The sequence below is a fragment of the Salminus brasiliensis genome, chromosome 4 (genome assembly GCF_030463535.1).
Source record: "Salminus brasiliensis chromosome 4, fSalBra1.hap2, whole genome shotgun sequence".
Lineage (NCBI taxonomy): Eukaryota > Metazoa > Chordata > Actinopteri > Characiformes > Bryconidae > Salminus > Salminus brasiliensis.
Genome location: NC_132881.1, coordinates 31,657,405 through 31,683,351, shown reverse-complemented (window position 1 = coordinate 31,683,351; position 25,947 = coordinate 31,657,405). Strand labels below are relative to the sequence as shown.

The window sequence follows — 25,947 nt, the reverse complement described above, 5'->3', positions numbered from 1 at the left end:
TTAGTACACATGTCTCTGTTCTAACTTTTTGTATGTTACAGGTAGCTAGTTCTAAACTGCTACATTGTGTTTCTCTTGTTGCTAGTTTACCTTGTTCCCTTGTATATCTGATGCATATTTGCTTGTTATTTGGACTTTTATTTGGATTTTAAAAACATACACTCACCTCCCAGACTCTGTACACCCAGAGGAGATGGTAAGCGCTGCGTTTCTAATCCGGCCCTGAAAGTCCTCTTCTCCTACCCTGAGGCCAGTGGGGGTCGGCTGACTCTCCTCCACCTCTGTGGTCTCCTGCAGCCCAGAGCACAGGTCCACAGCCATGCTGACCCCTGTACCAAACTGCTCCAGAAAGTTCAGCAGCCTGATGCAGTCCTGTAGGTAAGTTTGAGCAACACAACAATATGATATTTCAATTTTGAAGCAGGCAAAAAAAATGATTTCCAAGTGGCACAGCTGTTTAACTGTTTTTAACGTGGCGATAAAAAGTTATTACGTTTATTGTTTGTATACTGACTTAATATATCCCAGACAGACTAAATGTAGTGAGATGTATTATGTGTTGTGCAAAAAAATGTATTTAAGCATCATGTGTCCGTATATATATCTTCTATATTGCATTGTCCTACCTGCAGGGTGGTGGGAAGAGGGGACCCAGAGCTTTCAGCCACCTCCACAAACTGACGGAAGCTCCTGCGACACGAGTGAGAGTCTGTGGCTACGTCTGCCTCTATTGGTACCCTGCCTTGGAAGCAGCCCAGCTGAAGCAGAGCCTCAGCCAGTTTCTCGTAGTGGCCGGTGGTGTGGAAGAAGTGGGCATTGACAGGATGCAGGTGCACGGTCAGGGCGACAATGTGCAGGGAAAGCAGTAGCAGCTCCATCAGGCTAGAGTGACTGAGAGAGGCCCACACCCCCAGCGGCCGCTCCAGTAGAGCCCCATTCATGTCCACTACCATGGACAGCAGACCATTGAAGCCACCCGCTGTGCGGAAAGCATTCCAGCTATTTGGGTTGTCTAGCACTTTTAGGATAGACTGTGAAACAGAAGTATTTAAGGATAAACAATTACAAAATGTTGAATGCTTTTTCTGAATGTGAACAAAAGGTTTCTCCAGGTCAGTCAATGTCAAGAATGGAAATAAAATGGTGATGCTGAAAATGCACTGATAAATTATATATCACTCTAACAAAGGGGGGGCTTAGGAGTGGGCTTCGAGTTTCATGGGGCTTAGCAGAAATTGGTTTAGTCTTTATTCAGTTTACCGCACTAATACATCAAAGAGCTAATGTGTCAAAATGAAGCCCAAAACTAATTAGGACCAATAGAAGTAATCAGAATAGCTTTGACATTTTCCACACAGTGGTCGGGGTGAATCCAATTGCTACCTGCTTTAACCCAGTTACAGTGTAATAGTCTGCAAGTTAGTATTCTTGTACTTGAATCAAAAAAATGGACATGTACAGTAAGTGGCTAATTCAGTTACACATAATCACATTTCTTTCACATTCACTGATCTGATATTGCTCATAATTTTTGGTGTGTTGCACCGCCAGGCTGCGATCCTAATCAAATCGAGCCCGAGTTAACAGCTAAACGTATATTAGCAAATCAATCTGAATTTGGGCTGTAATGTGATCAGGCTCCCAAAGGCTAGGATAATAAATTCACATACTTATTATGCTTTAAACTTGTTATAATTTGTTAAAATTAGGAATAAAATCTGAATGCGGAGGTAGCCCCCCCAAACTTTGAGCTCAACTCAGGATACAGCCCCTCCTCTTTCAGCACAAGCTGACTCCCACCAACCCTTGACATGAGTGTGGGGAAGAGAGAAGAAGCAGTGAGAGTGAGAGAGAAAGTCAAAATGCAAAAGACTAATACAAGAATGACCAAACATGGGCGTGGGGGGGATTGGGGGGGGGGGTTGGGGGGGAGTGACATACCTGCAGCAGATCCAGTTTGAATCGCAGTTCAGTCTCAGTGGAGGAGCAGAGAGCTCCTATAGCAGTGCTCATGTACTCCTCTGGGTTCATCTCAGAAAGCTGCTCCAGAATGCACAGAGCTGGACCTCGGAACTGCTCATCATTCAGAAAGATCTTTATATAGGGAATCATTCCCAAGTCCCTTATAAGTGCTAAAACAGCCAAAGGAGAAACCTGTGGTTATACTCTTTATACTCTGTAGTTATTCTCTATACAAACTATAGTCTATACAAACTAGCTAAGGATATTTTCCTGAGTAAACAGCAAAGCACTTTTGTAAGTCGCTCTGGATAAGAGCATCTACTAAATGCCATAAATGTAAATTATGTTAATGTAGTTATTTAAGTACACAGCAGGCTAACTATACTAGTTGTGAAATTGAGTTTTTATGTTTTACCAAGAGATAACAGAGAATAATACATTTATTAACGCAGAACCATAGAGCTGAACTAAATGTGTAAACGTACTGAATGTTTCATAATGCAATTCTCATATTTAGATGCTCCTGAAGACATGACTGATCAGGTTTGTTAAATTTGTGTTAAATTCGTTCGTTGCCACTATGATTGGTAAAGCCTTGCTGCTTTGCCATCAGCGATTGGAGGCGCTCTCTCCTCTCATCGCTCTTTAAGCAATTCTGTTAAGGCGTCCGTTAGCTGGTGCGGCGGAGCTGGGGACCCAGCGCTTTTCTCTGTGTGTGTCGGCTGCCTGGCAATGCCATATCAGAGACATTTCGAAAAGAGGAGACGCGTGTCCTTATCTTTGCAGTGCGTATTGCTAGGGTTAGGGGGAGCTTTGAACGGATGGGTTAATTGGCAGTACCAAATCCGGAGAAAAAAGGAAAATGACCTAAAATCTAATTTATTTAAAAAATAATCTTCCTGCTTGGAGAAGAACGCTAACTGCTATTTTATTTCCTCCGACCATAAACAGTTAGATTGGCTAGCATCATGCTGAGTGATGATGAGTGAATAGAGCAAAACCAATTATGCTCTCATGGATTCTTAGCAATGGGAGCCTGAGGCATCACCAGAGATTGAACTTGCGACCTCCTGATAGAATAACATGTTTTTAAATTTGAACAATGTCTAATAAAACATTAGTATTTCTCATAAACATATAAAAAACACAAACTTATATTCACTATACCTGTATTTCTGACAGATCTCATGGCTAGAGCTGACACCACATTTAACATGTTTGTGGTGAGTTGCCTTTCACAGTCCTCCACTCTCAGCTCGTCCTTGTTCACTGTGTGGAAAAGAAATCTCAGAACAGTGCTAAAGATTTCAACACCTATACACACTAAAAATCACACAGAGAAACATAGGCTTTACCTGTGATGCCAGCCTTTCTCAGGATCTTAGCTCTCCTTCTTAGCTCCACCAGCAGCAGCTCCATCAGGCCACCATCAATCAGCACTTCAGAGAGCAGGCTGCTGCGCATGACAAGGCCATGGAAGCACTCCAGAGCGGCCATGCTGAAAGCTTGTGAAGAGCCCTCCTTCAGCATGGCCTGCACCTTCTTCAGTGTGTCATGGGGGATGTAAGAGAGATGAAAGACTACCATCTCCAGCAGCTCAAAGAAGAGACGGTGGATAGTCGCAGGCTTCTGCCACACACACTCAGCCAGCTGGGCCAAACACTGCAGGGTCCACTCCAGCAGGAAGAAGTTGGCCTTGTCCCATGACCATATCGTTTGCACTGTACGCAGGATCTGACTGCAGGTCAATGCGCTGCCTGAACGTAGGAAGGAGGCCTGGATGATTTGAAAAGCTCGGAGGTTCTTCACTGTAGAGCCTGCAGAAGGAAATTACAGAAGGCCAGAAACCAGTTATTAAATTGAAGACTGAATAAGTAAAGCAGATCATGCAAAGTTGCCCAGGTTTATTCAGCCAAGTGTCAGAGAACAGGGCACAATTTCACACATATTATAATGTTGGGTTCCTTTGTAATTTTCAAAACATATGTGACTTGTATTTCTGTTCTGGCAATGCTGGAAAGTGATTTACACCTACAGTGAGAGTGCCATGACATTACAAACACCTCTGGGACAATATACATGAGAAACTCTGCATTTAAATCAAGTTATGCTCTCATAGATTGATTGAAACTATGTTATTTGGCATACACGAACAAGCACAAAGATTAGAGACCCACATCCACAATCAAATATTTGTATAACACTGTCAGAAGATTACAAAAAGACTGTTTGACTCCCTGGACAAAAATGCATTGATGTTTAGAGTAAATAAATATATAAGTGGAGGGTAATGTGATTGAATTTCACCCTTAATTAAAATCACATCAGAGCCAAATGGAATCAAGCTAAAAAAGGGCCATGTTTGCCTCTCTCTGGAGTGAGGTGCTCTGCTTGGTGATGAATGGTGGACTCCGGTATGGATGAGGAGAATGGATGCAGGGCATCTTAAGTAGGTTACTGAGGAGGGCTACACTTCATCATCTTGGACATAATTGCCTTTGCCTTGTCGTTAACATGAGGTGGTGGCGGGGAGATGCAGCGAGGTGTTCGGCATCAGCGGTGCATCCTTCCGTACCTTTGGTCAGGGCGGGGTCGAACTTGAAGCCTGGTGGCTGAGGGTTGTTCACGCAGAGGGCCACCTTTAACTCTGCCTTTCCAAACAAGGTGAACGAAGCAATAAGGGCCAAGAGGTCTTTCACAGAAGAGAAATGTTCCTCCGCCGTTTCCTCCTCACAGCTAAAAGAGAAGCAAAAGGTGGTACTGTCTTTGTTCATAACCAGGTATATATTTTCACAACTTTGACCACAACAGAAAACCAAATGCAGACATCAGGCAGGACGTGTTTGGTAGTAGATTTAGATTTAGTTTTTCACTAAAGCTGTAAAGCTAACAAACCTAACACAGTTATGCCCTAAATTAGCGCTGTGACTACTGCTTTGAACCACAAGTTAAAGAAAGTTAAACTGTGTATTCTTTAGCAAAGTTAAATAATGACAGTTCGTTACACAGATACTCACTATACTCAATATATTTACGCCCACAAAATTTACTGAATCCCAGCCAGAAAAACTAGTACAACCTCAGCATGTGACAAAACAAAAGCTGGGGGGGAGCAGGAATCCACACAAGGCTAAAAGCTAAAACCTTTACAATATCTTTTGTCCCCCTAAAGTCCACTACCTCAAAAATAAACTGGAATACCTCAGCTGACTACCATACTGCTGCTGTCCGTACAGTACTTTACAAGGTAAAGTGCTGGCTTATTTTTCTGAGACTTTTAAAGGTTAGCGAGTTTTACTTTGGGAAAATAACAGGGTTGTAAATAGACCAGTTTCTTGTTAAAGACATTTTTCTCCCAAACCAAAGTCACATACTTAATATTTTTAAATCGAAGGACACCTTAAACATGCATGTATTAATGCAACATATAATGTAATGCATCATAAAATTTTATATAGTACAGTAACCAGTCCCTTTATGAGTTTGTTTGCTCTGATCTGAATCAGTTAAAAGAGTTTGTAAACTTGGAGCTTTTTCCCCTTGGTCTGGTTTGTTTTCACATGGAAAAATTCAATTAAAAAAAATTCAAACATGTCACAACAAACCATGTGAGAATGTTCTCTCCGCTTATTGGTCAGACCTGTCTAAAGAAAATATAGGAAGAAGGTCCTGTGTTCCTGACTAGTGCATTATTTCTGTGTATTTGATCATATCTGTAGTGCTTATCTGGGCAATATACCAGGTTAACACCTGGCTATGGGAGCAGTTGAGCTCAAACTTGCAAACTTTTGATATTTATTTAAGCAATCACAATTTTGACAGTTCCTAACCCATAACATTCTTAAAGATTCTGCTAGAAAATCAAGAATTACAGGCATCACAAGCCTGTGAAATTCTGGTCTGTCTAATTACTTGTTAGCTGCATTAGCTGCATTAACCTCCAGTGCAATTCTCTAGAAGCAAACATTGTAAATTAGATTATTAGAGTTCAAAGCACAGAATGTTCAGTAAATATATATATATATGTGTGTGTGTGTGTGTGTGTGTGTGTGTTAAAACGGACCTGTTGAAATCTATGCCAACTCTATGAATGGGCAGGTGCTAAAGGGTACCAGCTCTCTCAGTAAGATGTCAGAGACCCTTAGATAATGTTTAGCCAGGAGGAAAAAGAATCCCACAAGTGTGGCCATGAGTGTGTAAATAAACAGGTTAGGTTGGGAGGTCTCGTCCTGCAGTGACCTTGCCATGAATAGAAGCCGACAGTCAGCCAGCCGCTGAGAGGCTGCATGATCAGTAATGAGATTGAGTTCAATTTACCACTGATCTCATTACAACTTCCTTCATTATTAAACACTGAGGAATGCAGAGAACCTGGCAAAAGAAAGCCAGAGCGTGGGAGGGAGGGTGGGTGAAGGAAGGAAAGTCCCAAAGATTTCAACAGAGACCTCAGTCGCTCTCAGCAGACACTTTAATCCCAAGAGGATTTGTTAAGGGTGATGACAACATTAAAATGAAATTACATTCAGATTATACTGAGCAAGCTAAGAGCTTTGGATGTGTTGTTCTTTAAGCAGTGTAGAATGAGTTACCGTGTCATTATAGCCTGGAGAACTGCATAGCCATCGTTGTTCTCAAACTCTTCAAAAAGTGCAGGGTTGACAGGGTAAGAGTCCTTCACAAAGCTGAAAACACTCACAGCAACCTCTGCTAGGACAGGCCCAGGGACTTGATGGCTCATTTTCAGCATATTCTGGATGCAGATCTTCATACAGTTCTTAGCTAAAGAGAAGACATACAATGTATATGAATGAATTAACTTATATTCACACTTTACAGCCAAAACAATGTGGACACATCTCCAAATTAGAGTTCAGGTATTTTAGCCACACCCACTGCTAATAGGTGTCATAAGATGCCACAAGTCAAATCATCAAATGTGTGCCCTGCTAGATCTGCCCTAGTGCTATTACCTACCACAAGGTGGTAGACCATGCAGAATACCTGCATAGCAGAACCACCAACTGCTGGCATACATAGCATGTAAGAATCACCTGTCTTCTGTCTCATCACAAACTGTTATTTGCCTTTTTCTAGTCATTATGAGAGCAATCCAGACATGCAGGGTTGTCTAAATACTGTTGTGACAGTCTGTTCCAAAAGTTAGCAAACGTTCAGACATCTGAATTTTTTGCAAAAACATCAATATTCACCCACCAGGCAGTTTACTGCTCATCTTCATACCAATTGAGCTCACTGGACTTAGTACCATTTCAAGTCATTTCTGAACTTGAACTGCTTAAAGTTAAAACTACACTATAAGTCCATATATTTGTGGACACCCCTTCTAATGAATGCTTTTAGCTACTTTGCTACTACATTGCTAACACATATGTGTAAATTCACACACACACAGCTTGTCTAGTCCTTGTAGAGAAGGACTGCCAATAGAATAGGACACTCTGGAGCAGATAAACATGAACTATTGCAAATTAGGTTACACATTAGCAAAATGTACAAATGGTCAGCTGTTTGACCATAAAACAAGCACAATTTAAATAGTGCAACACAAATTCACAATTTTAATGACCACTGCAGTCTCAGAATTATATAACCCCTTCATGACAAGTGTCTTTAGTACTAAGGAGAGCACCCTACTAGAGTTCACTAATATTCTTGGGTTTGTGTGCTGCAACTGCCTTCTTAATCCAACCATAGATTTTTTTATAGGTTTTAAGTCAGACGACTGTTACGACCACTCCAGAATCTTCCAGGACTTCTTGTGAAACCAAGCCTTGGTGGACTCTGAGGTGTGCTCGGGATAATTGTTCTGTTGAAAGGTCAAATGATGTCCAGGCTTCAGTTCTCTCACAGATGCATACAGAATGTTTTCTCCTTTTCATTTCTTAAAACTTGATTGCTTCCAGTGCCAGATGAAGCAAAGCAGCCCCAGACCATCACCAAGCCACTGCCACATTTCACCTTCGGCAGGGTGTTCTATGTAGTAGTATATGCTTTATCCAGACGTACCACTGATCCATAGGCCCAGTTAGTTTCATCGCACCACAAAACAAAATTCCTCATCTTCTTTTTTTATATGGTTTTGAGCCGTTTGGACTTTTCTTCTGATTTTGGGTCAGGTGTATGGGCATGGAGACCAGTGTTTAGTACATGCCTTACTGTGCAAACTGAAACCAAATCTTGCTGCAGGTTACCTAAAGGTTTTTGATCAACTGCCTCCTCAGGAATTTGGTGGCAGCCAATGATCGTTTCTTCTTTCTGACATGTCCAGGTAAAGTAGCCAGTGTTCCTTAAAGTATGAACTTGCAAACTATGATTACAATCTCTGGGAACATACAGTGCCTTTGCTATCGTTCTGTACCCTTCTCCTTGTTTGTGCAACGTGCTGGACAACTCTCTTGACTTAGACATATTTTTTCAATTCAATTAAATTCAATTCAATTCAAAATATATTTATATAGCGCCTTTCACAACAAATCACAAAGTCCAGGTCGACACCTGTTATGAGCAAGCACCACAATGGAGGTGGTAGCAACAGTGGCGAGGAAAAACTCCCTCACACTAGAGGAAGAAACTTTGGGAGAAACCAACACTCAGTCTGAGGAACCCATCTGCCTTAGGTCGACCCACACAGCACAAACAAACAAACAAATAACATTACATTTTTTAACATGCAATCAAACATTACAGTCAACAAACCTCTAGGAAATCTAGTTACCTGACATGTTTAATCTGTAGCACACCTGATGCAACTAATGAAGCCCTTGATTTGCCAACTTATTTTGCAAATGTGTGCTCTTATGAGGGATTTTATTCAGGGGTTGAGAGGGGAGGGAATAAACATTCAAGTAAAGATCTCCTTTTAGTCCCATTATTTCTCCTAAACACAGTTCAGTCCAGCAATTTTCTCTCTTTTTGTGCAGACTGATCTAACCCCTCAGGTGAATGAGATTCATCTCCTCATTCCTTTTTAAAGTGCGTTCAGCAGTTGATCAGAGCTTTTCTCCTAATGGAGGCTTAGAAAAAAAAAAGTTTTAGAAACCAGTAAAACAATATTGAGATCTGCTTTATTTCTCATCAGACTTTGGGAGTAGTCATTAAAAGTGGCATTTTGCATTGAATTTGGAGAAACCATTTGTTATTCTTATTGTAAAACAGTTTGCAATGGGGTTAAATATAATATATATATATATATATATATAGCTTGCTGTTCATCCAGCATCTACAATGATGTAATCAATCACACAAAAATAACCACTAGCACGCTGTCTTTTGCCTGACAACATAACATTATGTCCCTATTTCAACTATTGGATTACTCATTTCAAATGAGATCATGTCCAGTGGAGATCCTTCTGTGGAAAAATATGTGACCACAAACAAAATTTACATAATCAGCAGTTTGGAACAGTTGAGTGAATCAAATGAGTTTCCCCAATATCATGTGAAAGCACATTGAAGAAGTCATCTTAACAGGGTTGTCATGTGTTTACTGCCTGTCCTTTATCCCTATCAAATAATCAAACAATCATTCAACTGGGAAAAACTGCACACTGCAATCTTTCCAGCCCTCTGCTAATAAAAGTTGACCTAGTCCTATTTATGTTTGGAAAACAATACTCTGATCAAATAAAATAAAGAGATCATTAAGAGACCATGGCTAAATGGAAATGGACATAAAGATACAATTACAATTTACAAAGTAATGGCATCCAACTACACTGAATATTGAATTATGGAAACTCTGTTCCGAAAGATGGTAGTGAAAAAGGAAGTGAAAGAACGTGGGCCTTCAGACAATAGTATACATACATTGTCAAAAAACACACACTGTCCCCTGATGGATTTTAAGGGGAAAGAAAAAGCCAAGGTTTAGAATAAAGGCTTAGAGGAGTGTGTGGGAGGTGGTATGTGTACGTGCCTGTAATTGTGCAAGTATGTATATGTGAGAAAGTTGGGCTGACCTTGCAGTGCAGGGACGGTGTTTGGCACCTGGGCTGCTGACACAGCCCTGAGCACGCGCGAGGCCTGTCTTCGCCATGAGGAGCTGCACTGGTCCCACAGGGAAGTAAGAGCGATTATCACACACTGCAGCTCCTGGGTCTCCACTAGCTCTTCCACAAACTGCACCTGCCTGCACAGCTGCAAAATCACCTGAAAACACACCACAGCCATCCACAGGCTTTTTATACAACACACATCACTGCTGTAAAGTATGGATTCACTCTCCACTCTCCACTCTCCAAAGTTCAACTAATATCCAGAATACCTGTTTTAGTTTTTGTCTCCTCGCAGGTCCTGTCCTTTCTTTATCCTGCCCACCTTTGTCTAGTCAGTGTTTATATATTCTTGTGTTTGCCTTTGTTCCCTCCTGTTATCATTTGTGTTCTGCCTTGTGTTCCCCACAAGTTCTTATTTCCTGTTTTAGCTAAGTTCAGTTTGGAACTTTCCTTTTCTTTATTGTGTTTTCATAGATATCCCAGCTGTATGGATCGCAACCCTAAAAATAACTATTTGCTTTACTATTTGCAATACATCCAGTATCTAGACCTAGTTTCTAATACATAAATCAAATTAAACAGAAGACAATAGTGAATACGAATATGTTGCTGCTAATACATTGTTTTATACTGCAAGTGATGGCAAACCTCTGAATATCTTGTTAAAACTGTACCTGAATAAAAATGTCCTGGAATGAGCATGTGGCATCCTCCGTCTCATTGTTGGTTTTTCTTGGAGGGAGTGCTACAAACAGATAGAGGCACTTCACTAAAGCAGCAGCCAGTCCAGTCTCAATTGCAGCATTCATTCCCTGTCAAAGAAATCAGTTATCATCAATAAGACCATTTCATTAAAACAACACAGTCTTACTGGCTTCAATTTTAGCCTGATGCAAAGCTCAGTGGCAGTAAAGTAAGACTTAATAGGTCCTTAAACTGTTCTCCAATTTCCATCTTTTTGAATCAACCTCTAAAAGCCCATGAGAATCTTCCGATAACAAATTTCACCTGTGTTACAACTAAGGCGTTAATGCAGATCTTCTGCATTACATAAACATTTCCTAATATCCTAGCAGCAAGCACATCTTAAGTGATAAGCAAAGCAAAATAATCAAAGCATTCATGCAAACATTATTATGATGAAAGTTATGCTATAAGTCCACAAGAACATGTGTAGCATAGGCTATATATCAGATTACCTTATTGTAAAACTATGAATGTACTGGTCTAATATCATACAGCTATATAGAGAACCAAGAAAGACGGAAAGATGTAGAACTCCACATGAAATACATTATATGGGCAAAAGTATTGTAACACCTGCTCATTAATTATTTATTCTGAAATTAAGGGTATTAAAAAGAGTTTATCATGCGTTTGTTGGAGTAACTGTCTCTACTGTCCAGGAAAGGCTTTCTAATAGATTTGCGAGCACAGCTGTGAGGATTTGATTGCTTTCAGCAACAAGAGCTTTCATAAGGTAAGGATGTTGGATGATCTCCACCCCACCTTATTCACAACTTATTCGAGAAGTATGGATGCCCCATTATTCTAAAGAACACAGTTCCACTGCTTAACAGCTAAATGCTGGGGGCTTTCTCCTTATGCCTTATACTTTAGCCCACACCTGTAATCACTGGTGCCAATAGTTTCATCTTTATCTTCTTCAGAGAGTCCTATTTTATTTTATTGTATTTTTTTTTTACCATGAACAAAACAGGTATAGTAGGTATGCTTTGGCTAATCTGCTTACTGGCATCTGCACTTAGAGCTATGCCTGTGAACTTTCACTTTTGTTACAAACACTAATAAGTATTTTTCAATGTTCATTTGTTCACTTTTTCAAAAACCTTAATATAGTCTAGTTAGCAAGACAACTCAATAACTAAAGCTCAGACCTTGCACAAAGCTCTAATGAAGTAACTGTATACTGATAAACTAGAAACACCTATGAAGCCAAACTCCCCAAACATTATGGTGCCCTGAAGGAGGAGTGTGTAAAAGTGTCATAAAGATTGATTTGATATGGTATTTTAAACTGTGGAGCATATCAAGGGGCATGTCAAGGTGTCTTTGATCCCAAACATGATGGAGGGCACTGTAGCTTCCCAACTTGCACCAGTAGAGCACATGAAAGGGGGACAGTTAAACATGCAATGCAGCACTTAATGTTTTATTACTAGTTAGTATTAAAATATATCGTCATCCGGTTAAGGGGAATGGGAAATACTTTAATAACCAAAAAAAAAAAAACTGACCAATTTTATATTTTATATATATATATATATATATATATATATATATTATATAAGTTTTCCCAATTATGCATTATTTCAATAAATATTTCATATTTCAATAAATCCAAATAAACATCATCTAAATGTTGACTATTGTATTGAAACAACCCACACTCTACTATTCCACAGGAAAAAATTAAAAACTTAAAATGTGACATCACACACTTTGCATGTGAAGGAAGCATTACTGCATTACTGGTTTGTTATAGTAACTAAATAAGATGTAACTCGGTGTAATTTTTGTACCTCAAGAAGGGGGTCTCTTTAAGAAAGGTAATACTGCAGACTTACAGTGTCACTGGTAGGCAAAAGCGAAATGGACTTCAACAGCAGCCATCCTTTGCAGCTGCTTTGTCCTGTGTGGTTAAAAAACTGCTGCAACTCATATCGTGCTTCTTCTGTTGTAAGCAAACACAAACATAACACAGAGATTAAAAGCCTTTCACACCTTTCGAAGTAATAGTGAAGGAAACATTTCAACGGTTAAATAAAACTGAATTTTATATATAATCATATCTAGATGGTATTTAAAATTAAAAATGAGAGTCTGGTACATCAAATTATAACCATAAACAGTGTTGTGTACTGCTTCAAGAGAAAAACCTACACAGGTAAAACAGAGCTGGAAAACCCCAAAACTGTTTTGTAACAGTTAAGATTTGTTTTACTTACACCCCTAAAATGTACATACCCTCAGGCTTAAAATCTAAAAAGCTAACACTAGGCTGACCAAAGCAAGGACAAATGCTGTTATCCAGCGCACTGGAGCTCTGGTAGCTACTAAATGATAACACTAGGCTGACCAGTTACAAACTCTTTTCTTCTAGCTGACCGCACATCATGCCACCTGGAAACTGAGAGGAGCCAAAGAGCTCAACAACACTATTCAGTAAAACTCGGTAATAATTACGAAAGAGTTCGAGAAAAGTTTGTGTTTTTGTTTGTGTTACAGTTTTAAGATACGTTAGGTTAGGATAAGATTTACTTTGTGGTTACAAGAAGAGCTCTCCATCTTTTTTTTCATGAACCCACCATAAAATAGGCAAATAACTGGGTCTTTAATGGGCACATACTTACTACTTACTTAAAAAAGGCATACTCACATACTTACTATTTTTCATATAACATCAAAATACTTAATGCAAAATACTTAATTAATGCAAAGTTTGGCAAGTTTTTTAAACTTTAAAATGTACTTTACACACTCATACAGTGTGAGTATACATACAGCATGCATGCAGTTTAAATGTGAACCTCTTCTTATCTCATAAAAAAGCAGAAGTAGCTCTCTTTATTACAATGCATCAGTACCCACTCTCATTAGTCATTTCATTTGGCTGCTAAAAACAGCCCCTAGCCCACCTACACCCGCACATGCTTCACTGTGAGCTGACAGTCCTGCACATGCCACACATGCCTGACTGTAAGTGAATCATAGTTGATTGCCGTCAGCCTAGCTAAAGGAAGAAGATGTGTATACCTGCTGGTCTTCCTGCTACTCTCTGCTGTACATGACACACCAGTGCCTCTCCAATCTGACAAGCCAAATCCTGCAGGTCCAAGTCCTCAACGGCACTGTTGCTTTCAGATACCTTACAGAGAACACAGACAGGGAAGTTAAAGCATGTATTTGAGGAACTGGTGAAAACACAAGAATATACACACTTCCTTTGCTTCCAATAGAAAACATATTTTGAACCTTCCTAATCTTAAAACATCAACTGCTTGTGTTTTCTGTGGATGAGAACGAAGCACTTGCATAGAATACAGAACATTTGCATTTAACCGAAAGAGCAGACGCATCCATGCACACACTGGACGCGCTAGCAAAAACGCAGATGGCTGTTTCATTTCTCTATTGTGAGACAGCACATGACCTTTCCAGGCAATATGTTCTTTCCAGTGGAGCTTGAACTGTGTGTTGTAGCTCTCTTGTGTTGGTAATTCCCAGTTGGAATGCCTAACTGGGTAAGTTGTCACATGGGCATTAACCCCCACATTGAGAATTAAAGGCACATGTCTGTAAGCAACGGTCTCACAAGGTCAATCACTCCTGGTTTTACACCAGAGGAAATGCAAGTGTGCTTACTCTAAGGTGGTGTTATGAAAGGTGGTGTTGCCCCAATGAGAGAGTGAGAGTTCAGTAAATAGTAGACTGTCTGACAATCCTGTATAAGATCTACTGATACACTAGATTTGTTGAATGAGGACAATAGGACCCATGATTACAAGAGAATAACTGTGAACACTTATGCGGATTAAAACCAACCATGAACCAACCATGAATGACTTTTTGTTTGGACTTTTGCTTGGAAGATTTTTCTCTAAAGGTCTAAACTTCACTGCACTTGATGTAAAGGTTTTTTACCAATCTGACAGTTCTTCACACTCACGCATCTCTTCTACAAACATTGTTCCATTATGGAACCAACACTGGCTCTTCTATGGCATTGTAAAAACCCTTGTAGCATCTTTATTTTCAAAAGTGTCTCTTTCATGGGTCTCGTGACAATGTTTTCACACCCCACCACCACTCCATCTCTTCCCCATTACTCAGGCCGGCCTATGTCTTAGTTTTACTTTGTCTGGCCTTCTAGCTCAAAGCAAAAGCCACCCAGAAATTCAGGCCAATTCAAGTTCAGGGAGGTCTCAACCCTTCTAGACAACAAAGCTAAATATCATGAGAGATACTGTGTATGGTGAAAATGGCTTCACATATTCTAATATTATATTTCTGACGTATTTGTATTTGATGTATTTTATCTAGAATACATTTACATTCCACATTTATTTTCTTTACTCACACAAATGATACATTACATGACACTGAAGTTCTGATATTTCCAAAGTTGCATCTTTTCTTGTGTGAAATCATGGCTTTTCCCAAGTTTCCTCTGAAAGGGGGCTACAGAGGACTCTAAGTTTCCAAACATGATGTCACCATGTTGTTTAATTAATTCATTTGCACGCTAAACATGCTTGTTACCTGAATAAACAGGGGCAGAAGGAGGTCAAGCTGCTGCTCTTTGTGTTCAGCCGCTGCCTGGCTCAGCAGTAAGAGCTGCTGCCGGAGAGCTGTGACTGCGTTTGCGTCAGCGCGTGTGTCCTCCTGTCTGGCAGTCTCTGTCTGGGCTTTGTCTCTCTTCAGCTCCAGGCTCTCTGCGATCTCCCCAGAGGCGCTTAGCTCCCCGGTCTCCTTATTGATCCTCTCCATATCTCCACCAGCTTCCTTCAATAATTAGGTCACAGGATTACAAACAGTTCTTTATACATAACAGTTAAAATATGGCACACAGCTAAACTGCATGTCAGACAGTGCAGAAACAACTACAATGTCCACAAATAAAACAAGAGTATAAGATATGAAATGTGAACAGTTCTGCAAATACATTCCAGTTCCTGTTTGAGGCTGCTGTGTGAAGGGCCTTAGAAAATTTATACTTTTTTTCATGCTATGCAGAGCACAGTGTAATAGTACTATCACACACAGAGAGTTGCAGACAGCATTATTTGGTAAATATCATTTTAAAACAGCATATTTATAGCCCCCCAAATATATATTTTTTCACATCCTCTCCCCAATGTAGTCAAATTTAATTCCCACCCACTAGGGGACTCCCCAGTGTACTACCAGTGATGGGAGGAGAACAATAACTGACATAACATCTTTACATCAGTTAACAGACATCGCCTAGTATTGCGTGGAATGATAAAGGGAAGCCAATTATACTTACTGGGCCTCTAGGCCATGGATGGCTGTGGCATCACTTTAACACATTTTATCTAGAATACATTTACATTCCACATTTAATAAAAAAAAAAATAACACTTGATTTTGATGATCCAACACAGACACGTTGCAGATTATCTGCTAATCATTAAATAATATTTACCTAAATTAGGGGCGGGCAATATAATAATATTTTGACAATATATGATTGTGATACAAGCGAGCCTATCATGTATATCACCATTGCTTAAAGATTACTGACCAACTGCATATTTTATTATAGAGAGTGTAATTAGTGCTGTTTAATTAGATTAAGTGCAGTAGATTTTGAATACGAATCACTGTACTCAGTATGGGAGATAATTTGAGTCTGTTGCTACTCATGCATTCTGTCTGCATGCCAAAATATTGATAAATATAGTGTATCTTGAAATTGTATTAAACTTTTGTGTTAGAATATTTTTACCATATCACCCAGCCATAATATCTAAATATCTATCTAATACAACGACACTAAAAATTAAATGTAATTGATAATCTCAAACTTAATCCAAAACCCAACCCCAAACCTGTGGAGAGCTGAGTTGCAACAGACTGTTTGTTAACAAATTGAGCATTAAAAATAAGCTTTCGCTGAAGTTACTTCCACATAAACCTAATAAATGTGGTAATAATAATGGTATGTTTTATTAATGAGGAATTGATGTAAACATTTGATTGAAACCCATTTCACATTATACTTAATAATAGATTTTTTGTCAACAGGAGAAAAATTCCCATTCCTAGAAATAGAACACATTTGCACTATGCATGCCACCTAATTCCCTGAGTTTTGCACATTTCTAAAAGAACAAGGGCTTGCTTGTTCTGCAAGTTTCATTTTAAAAAAAGGCATATGACTAACATTACTGCATTAGAGTCATGTAAAGGGAAACTGTGTATAATAATGCTGTGACCAATAAAATGCTCTATACCAGGAAAATAATTTAGCCAGGCTTCCTTGTTTTTGGTTTCTGACTAGTTGCACCTCCGCATGTCAGAGCAGAACTGGTAATGCAGGGCACTGTCAAAGGCACATACCTCTGAGGCTGATCCACACTAAGCAACTGCAAGAACAATTGTCGTTGCCCAGAACAGTCCCGCTCAGTCCCACATGACAGGCAGTATCAAGCCCTGTAATACCCTGAGCAGCAACTCACAGCAAGAAACACAAGTTGTGGCTGTTTTTACAAACGTTTTGGAAATGTGACACTAACCTGCTGCTTTGTAGGAGGCATTCCTTTTTGCTCTCTCCTATCTGCGGGACAGTCCAGCTGTGGTGAGATGTTTTTCCTCTCTTCCCATCTCACAGCTCTCAGTGAGTGGCCGGTTGGGGCATGTCTGTTAGGACCTTACCTCTAATCCAGCACTGACTAATCTGCAGTGGGTGCCTGAACTTTGCACAAAGAGAAACTCTTACATCAGCTGCAGATGGTCATGTGCCTCACTTCCTAGAGAAAAAAAGAGAAGTGGAGGAGGTTTTTTTCTGCTTTTCTGTCTCTGAATCACACCTTTAGGCTCAAAAGAGGATCACTAAATTACAATAAAAATTTAAAAAAAAGAAAAATAACTCACCGCCCCCAAATTAAAGTAAACAACTTAGATAAGCAAAGAGAAATACATCAGCTCTCATATATCATGAAAACACTGAGTGTAATGAATGCTGCAGGTTTCCAAACAATGTTTCCAAACAAAAGGTTTATACATTTCTGAATATTATTCCTGGGCCTGCATTCATAAAGCTTCCTAGAGTGAGATTTCTGATCTAAGATCAGATTCCTCTTTTCTTAATGATGACTGCACTGACAGGCGCACAGCCCACAGATCACTCCCACTCTGAGAAGCAGTGGAAATACTGACCTGATCTCTGAAACGATTCTTTCTTAGAAACCCTTAAATAACTGCGAAAAGAACCAAGGCTGCACTAAAAGATGTGCAAATGAACCGCCTGCAATCCATCAACTTTTGAACAGTAGTGACATCGTGTGGTTATTTGGGGAAAATGTAAAGATCTAGCTTATAAAAACCCTTAAAAGAACAACTACCAGAAGTGGCAGTGCTGCGTAGGTCGGTGTAGCCGTAGTACTGTAACAACAATAACAACAAAACTAATATACTAACAATAACTCAGTTATAGTTAGAAAGTTACAACAGTTAAATTAACCGAAACCGAGTATCATTCACATTTACGTCTTACTAGAACTACTACTACCTTTTCAGCAGATTTCAGCAGAGTCCGGCTTTCTGCTGGACACTGTTTGAGTTATCGTCTAGAAATCCGTCTGGAGAGTCTTTGCGGTGCTGGCCTATCAGTTACCTGCAGAGGTCTGTGACAGTCTCCGCACACACTGCCGCTATTATACTAATTATTTCGAATGATTTCTAACGCGTTTAGACGACTGTCTTCCTCATGCTGGCCTACAATGACTAAGCTGTGCCGTGGGGAATGTCAGTGGGAGAGTGACTTCACACCGCGGTGCTGCAACAACACTGGGGAGTGAGAAAAGCCACAGGCAGAAAACTCGTACCGTAAAGACTCTGTCGATTTCACTAGCTAGCTAGCTATACCTCCTTGCTATTCAGAGATTTGCTATTGTCTTTTGCACTACATTTGTTGATTTCACTTAAAGTATAAACATAGTAGACTGCTATCTAGATTAATTTGTACAGTAGTTCTCATAAAGACACTAATTCGCCGCGTTATGCCATTTTTTTCTACTTTTCACACAACTTCTAGCTGCTACTGCTAGTAAGAACATGGGCTCTTAAAGCAATGTAAGCAAGCTTGTAGCTAAATACTTTCCAGAAGTTAGCGAGCCTGTTACTTTACTATTGTTGTTACTGTTGGTTTCTGTTGTTGCGTCCAGTGAACAAAATCACCAAGAGTGGAGAAGTACGGAGCGCAACAGTACGTAAGTAAGGTAGAAAAATAATATTTTTAAACAGTTTATATATATGGTTTATATTTATCGTTCCCTCCATCTAATAAAACATTAATAAAAAAAGAAAGTCAAATTCTTGATTTAAACTAAGTTAAACGGAGGGATCAATTTATTAAATTTAGGGCATCGTTTATTAAGTCGAGGGAACGATTTATTAACTTGATGGAATGCTTTGTTAAATTAAGCTAGCAAATTGTTTATAAATACAGGAATTAATCAAATCAAATCAAATCAAATAATTAAAATAAAATTTTTTACATTGATGGGCTCCGTAGAAACGTGTGGGTGTTTTTTTAGACCCGAAGTGAGTGAGCTCTGACAACCTTATGAATAAAGTCGAATAAAAGGACAATTAGTGAAATTTTAGACAGGTCTACATGTTAATTGTAGTTTATTCTCGATTTTACATTAAATATGTAGATTTATACGTACAGTTTCTTAAACTTAAAACTTATAAATACCTTATAAATATAATAAACTTATAAATACCCCCATGTGTAATTATCTTGACGTTTTAGGTTGGGCTCGTATTTTGAAAGTTAAAAAAAAAAAATGCTTGTAGTCACGTGCGTAGATTTAGCCAATCCGAAACATGTGGGCGGGGTCTTTCAAATCTGGACTCTGCAGATGTACTGTTGAAGTGGCTTCCTTGTCATGCCGTTGGGCTAGTTGGAAAAACATCCTCCATTCCTTTGTTTATTTTACCTCAGGAATACTGAATACTGAATTAAGGAATACTGAGATGTATTTTTAATGAAAATCTTACTGCTTCAGCGCTGAGCCTATACTGTAGGCGCCCGTGGGGAAACTCCACAATGTCTTTAAATGCAGTGACTGGAGGAAGTGGGATATTTGAGGCTGTCCAGAGAGGAGACATCGAACAGGTCTCCCAGCTAATTCAGGACGACCGGACAGTCTTAAGACAGAAAGGTAGGAACTGTAGACGTTTTTGCCGTGAAAACTGGTAACGGGAAGAAAGTCAGATGAAATACTCCTCTGTTCGTCTGCAGTTTACTTTCATGTCCTTACTTGCACCGGACTGTCAGATAGAACTGACTATCAGGATTTTTTTTCCACTGTTTCACCCAGCTATCGTTTTCTCTATTAACTATTAATTGACTCCAGCCATTAAAGAGAAGGTCAAGCTGTACCTGCATCTACTTTGGAAGGTTTCACCTTTTCCTGTGTCTTTTTTTTCCATTTCTTGTGACAGTGAAGGACCACAGGTCACCTGGTTTTTAGTTTTGATTTATGCAGTTGTTTAAAACGTGCTGTGCTGACAAGTTGCTTAAAGCAATAAAGGAATTTATAAATCTGACAGAGCATGACATGTTTAGTGTCTGAAAGTGACTTCTTTGGGTCTGCACTGGAGCTACAAGGCATAGCTAATATAATAATAATAATAATAATAATACGTTTGCCAACAAAACGGTTAACTGTGTAAGTCTTTTGGTAAATAATTCATTTAATTTTTCTCATGTTTTGGATAAACCTGTAATATAGTCTTATAACAACAATATTTTCTCATTTTGTCCAGGTTGGGGTGGTTTTACAGCCCTTCATTTTGCTGCTCTCCATGGAAACCGGCCAATAGCTGAGCTACTCTTGATCAGTGGAGCCGACACCAACATACCTTGTGACGCAGGGCAAACTCCCTTTCACTTTGCCTGCCGGTAAAAAAAATCATTTTCATATTCATTTGCCTTTGGCAGAATTCATTAGAGTACACAGAGTTACTGCAGACTACAACAGAGTCTGGAGGGATTCACAGAACAGAACTTCATAATTGTTTTATGACCTTTCTGTAATAGGCATGGCAACATCAGCATCATGCATAAAATGATGCAGCATGGTGCGGACTTGGGCATTGTGGACCTGCAGGGGAAAACATCACTCCACCATGCAGTCAGTGGGGGAAGCATGTGAGTGCCTGAATATTTAGGTTTAATCAGTGGATGCATACTTATTTTCTGCTTATTTTCCACCAGTTTTCATTTCTACATAATCAAGGATTGTTTCTCTTTGTTGTAGGGTAGATTTTATCTGATGATTAATATCGATAATATAGATAATTGCCATATAGATAATTGTGATAAACGATGTAACAGGTCATTTGTCTTAATTTGTAACTGTACACTGCATAACTGTACACACTACGGTTTGGACATCATGGTTCGGTACAATGGGGGAAAAGCAACAAAAACTAAAATTGTGAACATACACTCCTGCATGGGTCATAATATCATAGGGCTGATTTAAAGGGCAATAGGTCACATAAAAAAAAAAAAAAATCTGTTATGCTATAAAAGTCAAAGTTTTAGCCAAGCCCTCCCATAGAATAGTCAGAGAAAAACTCCCTCACTGATTTAAAAGGTACAGGTGGGGTAGTTCCTGTGGAGTCAGCTTGAGCTAAGCTTTGGATTGCATGCTGCTAACGTGCAGAAGGCTTACAGCTTAAGGTTTCTCAGGGCACACTTTGCACATAGGCACATCAGGTATTCTTCTGTTCTCTTTAAAGAACAGTTATTATAGCAGAAGTAAGATGTTAGAACTTTTGTTGTTTTCAAAAAAAACAGTAGAAGTGTTTTCAGCTTTCTTTTATTACATGCATTTACCTGCAACCACCTGATGAAAACACACCCAATGTGCAATCATTAACATGCAGTGCTGCTGACATCAAGGATTGACTTTGAAAGCTGGTCACATATCATAGAGACTGATCTTCCTCTGTCCTGTTATTTGATCGTCAGTGTTGCCATGCAGTTCCTGTGGGAGACAACAATGTTCCGGTTTTCAGATGGTGATAACTTCCAGATCACTCCTCTACACGTAGCAGCTTCCATGGGGAATGCTGATGTGGTCAGGTTCCTTCTGCGAAACAATGTGAGCCATTTTGTTTGGAACACATTTAACACACTGTGTTGTTATACACTCTCTGACTTGTCAAAGGAAAATATTGTACTCATATATCTTATGCTGTTTTTAAGAATCTGAATTATGTGCACACTTGATGAGAAGCAAGGAATCCCTGTGCAAAGCATGCTGGAAAGCAGAACAAAAAGTTAAAGATAGAATCAACTAGCCTGCATATAGATTGAGGGACTTTTATTAAGGCTTTAGATATTCTAGTTACTAGTTACTACTTAGATATAAGCAGTGTTGCTTACAGTATATATACAGTCATGCCCGAAAGTATTCATACCCCTGTCAAAGTTTGACTTAAATTTACTTTTATTTAACCAGAAATTATATTTTTGCCTGGAAATGACACAGGCATCTCCCAGGAGATAACACGATGATGTTCAAGAGGCATCATTGTGGGAAAAAATATTTCTCAGCTTTTATACACATTTGAACAAAAAGTGGCATGTCCAAAATTATTCATACCCTTCTCAATAATTAATAGAAAAGCCTTCATTGGCTATTACAGCAATCAAACGCTTCCTGTAATTGCTGACCAGCTTTTTGCATGTCTCCACTGGTATTTTTGCCCATTCATCTTTAGTGATGAGCTCCAACTCTTTGAGGTTCGAGGGTCTCCTTGCCATCACCCTGATCTTTAGCTCCCTCCACAGATTCTCAATTGGATTCAAGTCAGGACTCTGGCTGGGCCACTGCAAAACATTAATGTTTTTGTCTGCTAACCATTTCTTCACCACTTTGGCTGTGTGTTTTGGGTCGTTGTCGTGCTGAAATGTCCACCGGTTCCCAAGGCCAAGTTTCTCTGCAGACTGCCTGATGTTGTTGTTGAGAATCTTGATGTATTGCTCTTTTTTCATGGTGCCATTTACTGCGATCAAGTTCCCTGGTCCATTGGCTGAAAAACACCCCCAAAAAATTAGGTTCCCACCACCATGTTTGACAGTGGGGATGGTGTTCTTAGGGTTGAAGGCTTCTCCTTTTTTACGCCAAATGGTGCACACATCATTGTGGCCAAACAATTCAATTTTTGTTTCATCTGACCATAAAACAGAACACCAGAAGTCTTCTTCTTTGTCCAGATGAGCATTTGCAAAGGTCAAGCGGGCTTTTGTGTGCCTTTTCTGGAGAAGTGGTGTCCTCCTTGGCCTGCGTCTGTGGAACCCAGCAGTGTGCAGTGTCCGTTGAACTGTCTGCCTTGAGATGTCGCCACCAGCAGAGTCCAGATTCACCAGGATGGCCTTGGTGGTGATCCTTGGATTTTTCTTCACCTCTCTCACTATTCTCCTGGCCAGCACAGGTGTCACTTTTGGCTTCCGACCACATCTTCTGAGATTTTCCACAGTGCGGAACTTCTTGTATTTTTTAATAATACTTTGCACTGTAGCCACTGGAACTTGAAAACATTTTGATATGGCTTTATAGCCCTTTCCTGACTTGTGAGCGGCCACAATGCACAGCCGCAGGTCCTTAGTGAGCTCCTTTGTCTTAGCCATGACTGTCCACAAACCAACTGCAGAGAGCTGCTGTTTTTCTCCTGTTGAGTTGATTAAAACAGCTGTTCCCAATGAATCAGGGTAATTAGGATGCTTTAAAACAGCTTGGACTATTTGGAATGGTATAGAACTTTGGATTTTCCCATATACTGTGACAGTTTTCAAAGGGTATGAATAATTTTGGACATGCCACTTTTTGTTCAAATGTGTATAAAAGCTGAGAAATACTTTTTCCCACAATGATGCCTCTTGTACATCATCGTGTTATCTCCTGGGAGATGCCTGTGTCGTTTCAAGGCAAAAATATAACTTCTGGTTAAATAAAAGTAAATTTAAGTCAAACTTTGCCAGGGGTATGAATACTTTCGGGCATGACTATATATATATATATATATATATAAGATGCATCATGACATGTTTTATATAATTTGACATTGTACATCCTGCAATGTGATTAGTGTGCATCTACACATTGCAATGTGCAGCCCTAATTCTATCCTATGTTACCTCGAAAAGTGTGTGACTGCTCAGTTACGTTGCTCAGTTAGGGTAAACAGAGTTAGATGATACAATTACCTCATCATGAACTATTTCAACATCATTTCTCTAATTTCCTTGCTAGACTGAATTGTATGTGCTTACCGCCAGATTGACATCTTTAAAGCCATTTACTCTTTACATAATAAGATATGAGCTTGTAGTATTCATAATCTCTGCCATAGGCATAATAGCTGAACCTCAATGAGGAATTCTGTGCATTGAGTAGCTTTACCTGCAGCTGTCAGTGTTGCCCATGTTTTATTGAGCACAGTGAACTTGATTATAGTCTAGTTCTGTTGTAATACAGTGACTGTTCTGTAATATTTGTTATGCCTAGATTTACTCTATCTGACCAAATCATCTGTCTGGTTGACCTGCATATCTACTTCCTGAATGGGACATTGGTTGCTAGATGAAGATCCAGGAACACAATTTTTAATTTATTAAATAAATACATTCATTTGGGTAAATATAAATGAATACATATTTTTTGTGTGACTGTTTAAAAAAGTAATTTACTTATGTACACATCCTGAGCTTCAAATTGCTTACTCTAGTGAGCTGGAGCAGAGATTACAGTGACTTCAGCAAGTAATTGGCTTTGCCACAATACAACCCTAACCCTGTCTTTGTAAGCCTGTAATCTTTGTTACACCCATGTGTCTGTGAATCTGTAACATACTTAGATGTTTCAGTTGCTATAGGAGCCTAATGCATGATCAGAAATGTAAAATACACAGTCTGCTTAACATTAACACACTTATTCAGTTATTGCTCTCTCCATTACAGAGATGTGCAGCAGATGCAGTAGACCAGCAGGGGGCAACAGCACTGCATGTGGCTTCAGAGAAAGGCATGATTGAGGTGTGCTGGCTGCTACTGCAGAGTGCGGGATTCCACATTTTACATATGAAAAACCACACTGGCTTCACACCTCTAGACCTCTGCAACCGTGGAACTACTTTTAGGTCTGTTGACCATCATGATTATTTTTATCAGCAACTCTTCTCTGAAGGGGGAGAGACATTCTATATTGTTGATTTGCACAGGGTTTCCTTTACTGTTCTGATGGTGGGTTTTTATATTTGTTATTGTGTTCTTTTAACAGACATCAGCAACTCACCAAAATTTTGACCCAGTTCTTCAATAAGCCACAGTATCAGAGACCCAGAGAGTCGTATGGTAACTGCACATTTTTTTAGTTGTTTAATGTATGTCACACATATAAGCAGAGCTTGTTGTAATAGTCTTATAGTCTTACATATAGTAAAATATGTGTATCTCTAATGCAGTGGTGTACTACTGGACGCTTTTGTTGCCCAGTCTCAGCGGGGCAGCAGTTCTCCTCATAGCTGCAGCTCTGGGAGAATATGGAGGAGTGTTTTGTGGTTTACTTTTTCCCTGGTTGGCAAAAGTCACTCTGTCACAATACCACAGAATGAGCAGCTATCAAAGGTTTGCACATAATGATTTTAGCTCATCAAAGTTTTTTGTCTGTGGGTGTCAGTGAAATGTAAACATGTAGCATGTTAAATCGACACACCCTACAGCTGTCCAACAACACAGACACACCATTCTTGACCATTCCACCATGAGTTGGAATAAGATGGAAAAAGTCAAGATGTCAGAAACATTATTTAGTAAATAAAGACTACAGAAAGTGTGTGTGTGTGTGTGTATAAATAAATATAATTAGTTGTTTTTTGTTTTGTATTTTATTTTAGGTTACCAAATCCCATCTATCTTGGAACCCTGATCGCAGGCATAATTCATTCCTTTGTCTGTGTTTACTATAAAATTCTGCCTAATATCCTTTGCTGGCACAAGTTCACAAATATTAATAAAAAACACAAAAGTTAATAAAGTTTTGGCACCCAAAAAACAGATTTCCCTTAACATTTCACGTATTTGGCCAGCTCACACACTTTTGCATGTTTCATCTCTTCATTTCTGTGTGGTTCTTGGGCTTTTGTGGAAGGTTCTGAGACAAGATCCGGGCCGACT

At 39.4% G+C, this 25,947-nt stretch overlaps 2 protein-coding genes across 7 annotated transcripts in view; one reads left to right on the top strand and one right to left on the bottom strand.

The window, feature by feature from the left end:
- wdfy4 (WDFY family member 4) overlaps positions 1–17,471 on the bottom strand; it is a 55,810-nt gene extending 38,339 nt beyond the window's left edge. For 2 of the 4 annotated variants that reach the window (XM_072678005.1, XM_072678006.1), the window contains exons 1-13: positions 17,264–17,465; positions 15,264–15,506; positions 13,758–13,869; positions 12,569–12,675; positions 10,655–10,792; positions 9,945–10,134; positions 6,552–6,741; positions 4,538–4,698; positions 3,318–3,779; positions 3,130–3,231; positions 1,942–2,132; positions 627–1,031; positions 167–372 (exon numbers count right to left, since the gene is read on the bottom strand). In XM_072678005.1, coding sequence (XP_072534106.1) covers positions 167–372; positions 627–1,031; positions 1,942–2,132; positions 3,130–3,231; positions 3,318–3,779; positions 4,538–4,698; positions 6,552–6,741; positions 9,945–10,134; positions 10,655–10,792; positions 12,569–12,675; positions 13,758–13,869; positions 15,264–15,506; positions 17,264–17,284 — 2,528 coding nt within the window. In that variant the 5' untranslated portion in view covers positions 17,285–17,465. Of the gene's footprint in view, positions 1–166; positions 373–626; positions 1,032–1,941; positions 2,133–3,129; positions 3,232–3,317; positions 3,780–4,537; positions 4,699–6,551; positions 6,742–9,944; positions 10,135–10,654; positions 10,793–12,568; positions 12,676–13,757; positions 13,870–15,263; positions 15,507–17,263 lie in introns of all 4 variants that reach the window. The other 2 variants (XM_072678008.1, XM_072678007.1) reach the window with 2 other exon arrangements.
- Positions 17,472–18,086: 615 nt separating this feature from the next.
- On the top strand, positions 18,087–25,901 carry LOC140554719 (uncharacterized). Of its 3 annotated transcripts, XM_072678013.1 has the most exons (10): positions 18,095–18,113; positions 18,914–18,958; positions 19,763–19,918; positions 20,526–20,661; positions 20,800–20,910; positions 21,739–21,871; positions 24,733–24,911; positions 25,052–25,125; positions 25,236–25,398; positions 25,668–25,901. In XM_072678013.1, the coding sequence occupies exons 3-10, from the start codon at positions 19,804–19,806 to the stop codon at positions 25,801–25,803; spliced, it is 1,047 nt and encodes a 348-aa protein (XP_072534114.1). In that variant the 5' UTR covers positions 18,095–18,113; positions 18,914–18,958; positions 19,763–19,803; the 3' UTR covers positions 25,804–25,901. The 3 variants fall into 3 exon arrangements, with proteins under 3 accessions (XP_072534115.1, XP_072534113.1, XP_072534114.1); XM_072678014.1 differs by having other exon boundaries at positions 18,087–18,954; XM_072678012.1 differs by having other exon boundaries at positions 18,087–18,967.
- The last annotated feature ends 46 nt before the right edge of the window (positions 25,902–25,947 follow it).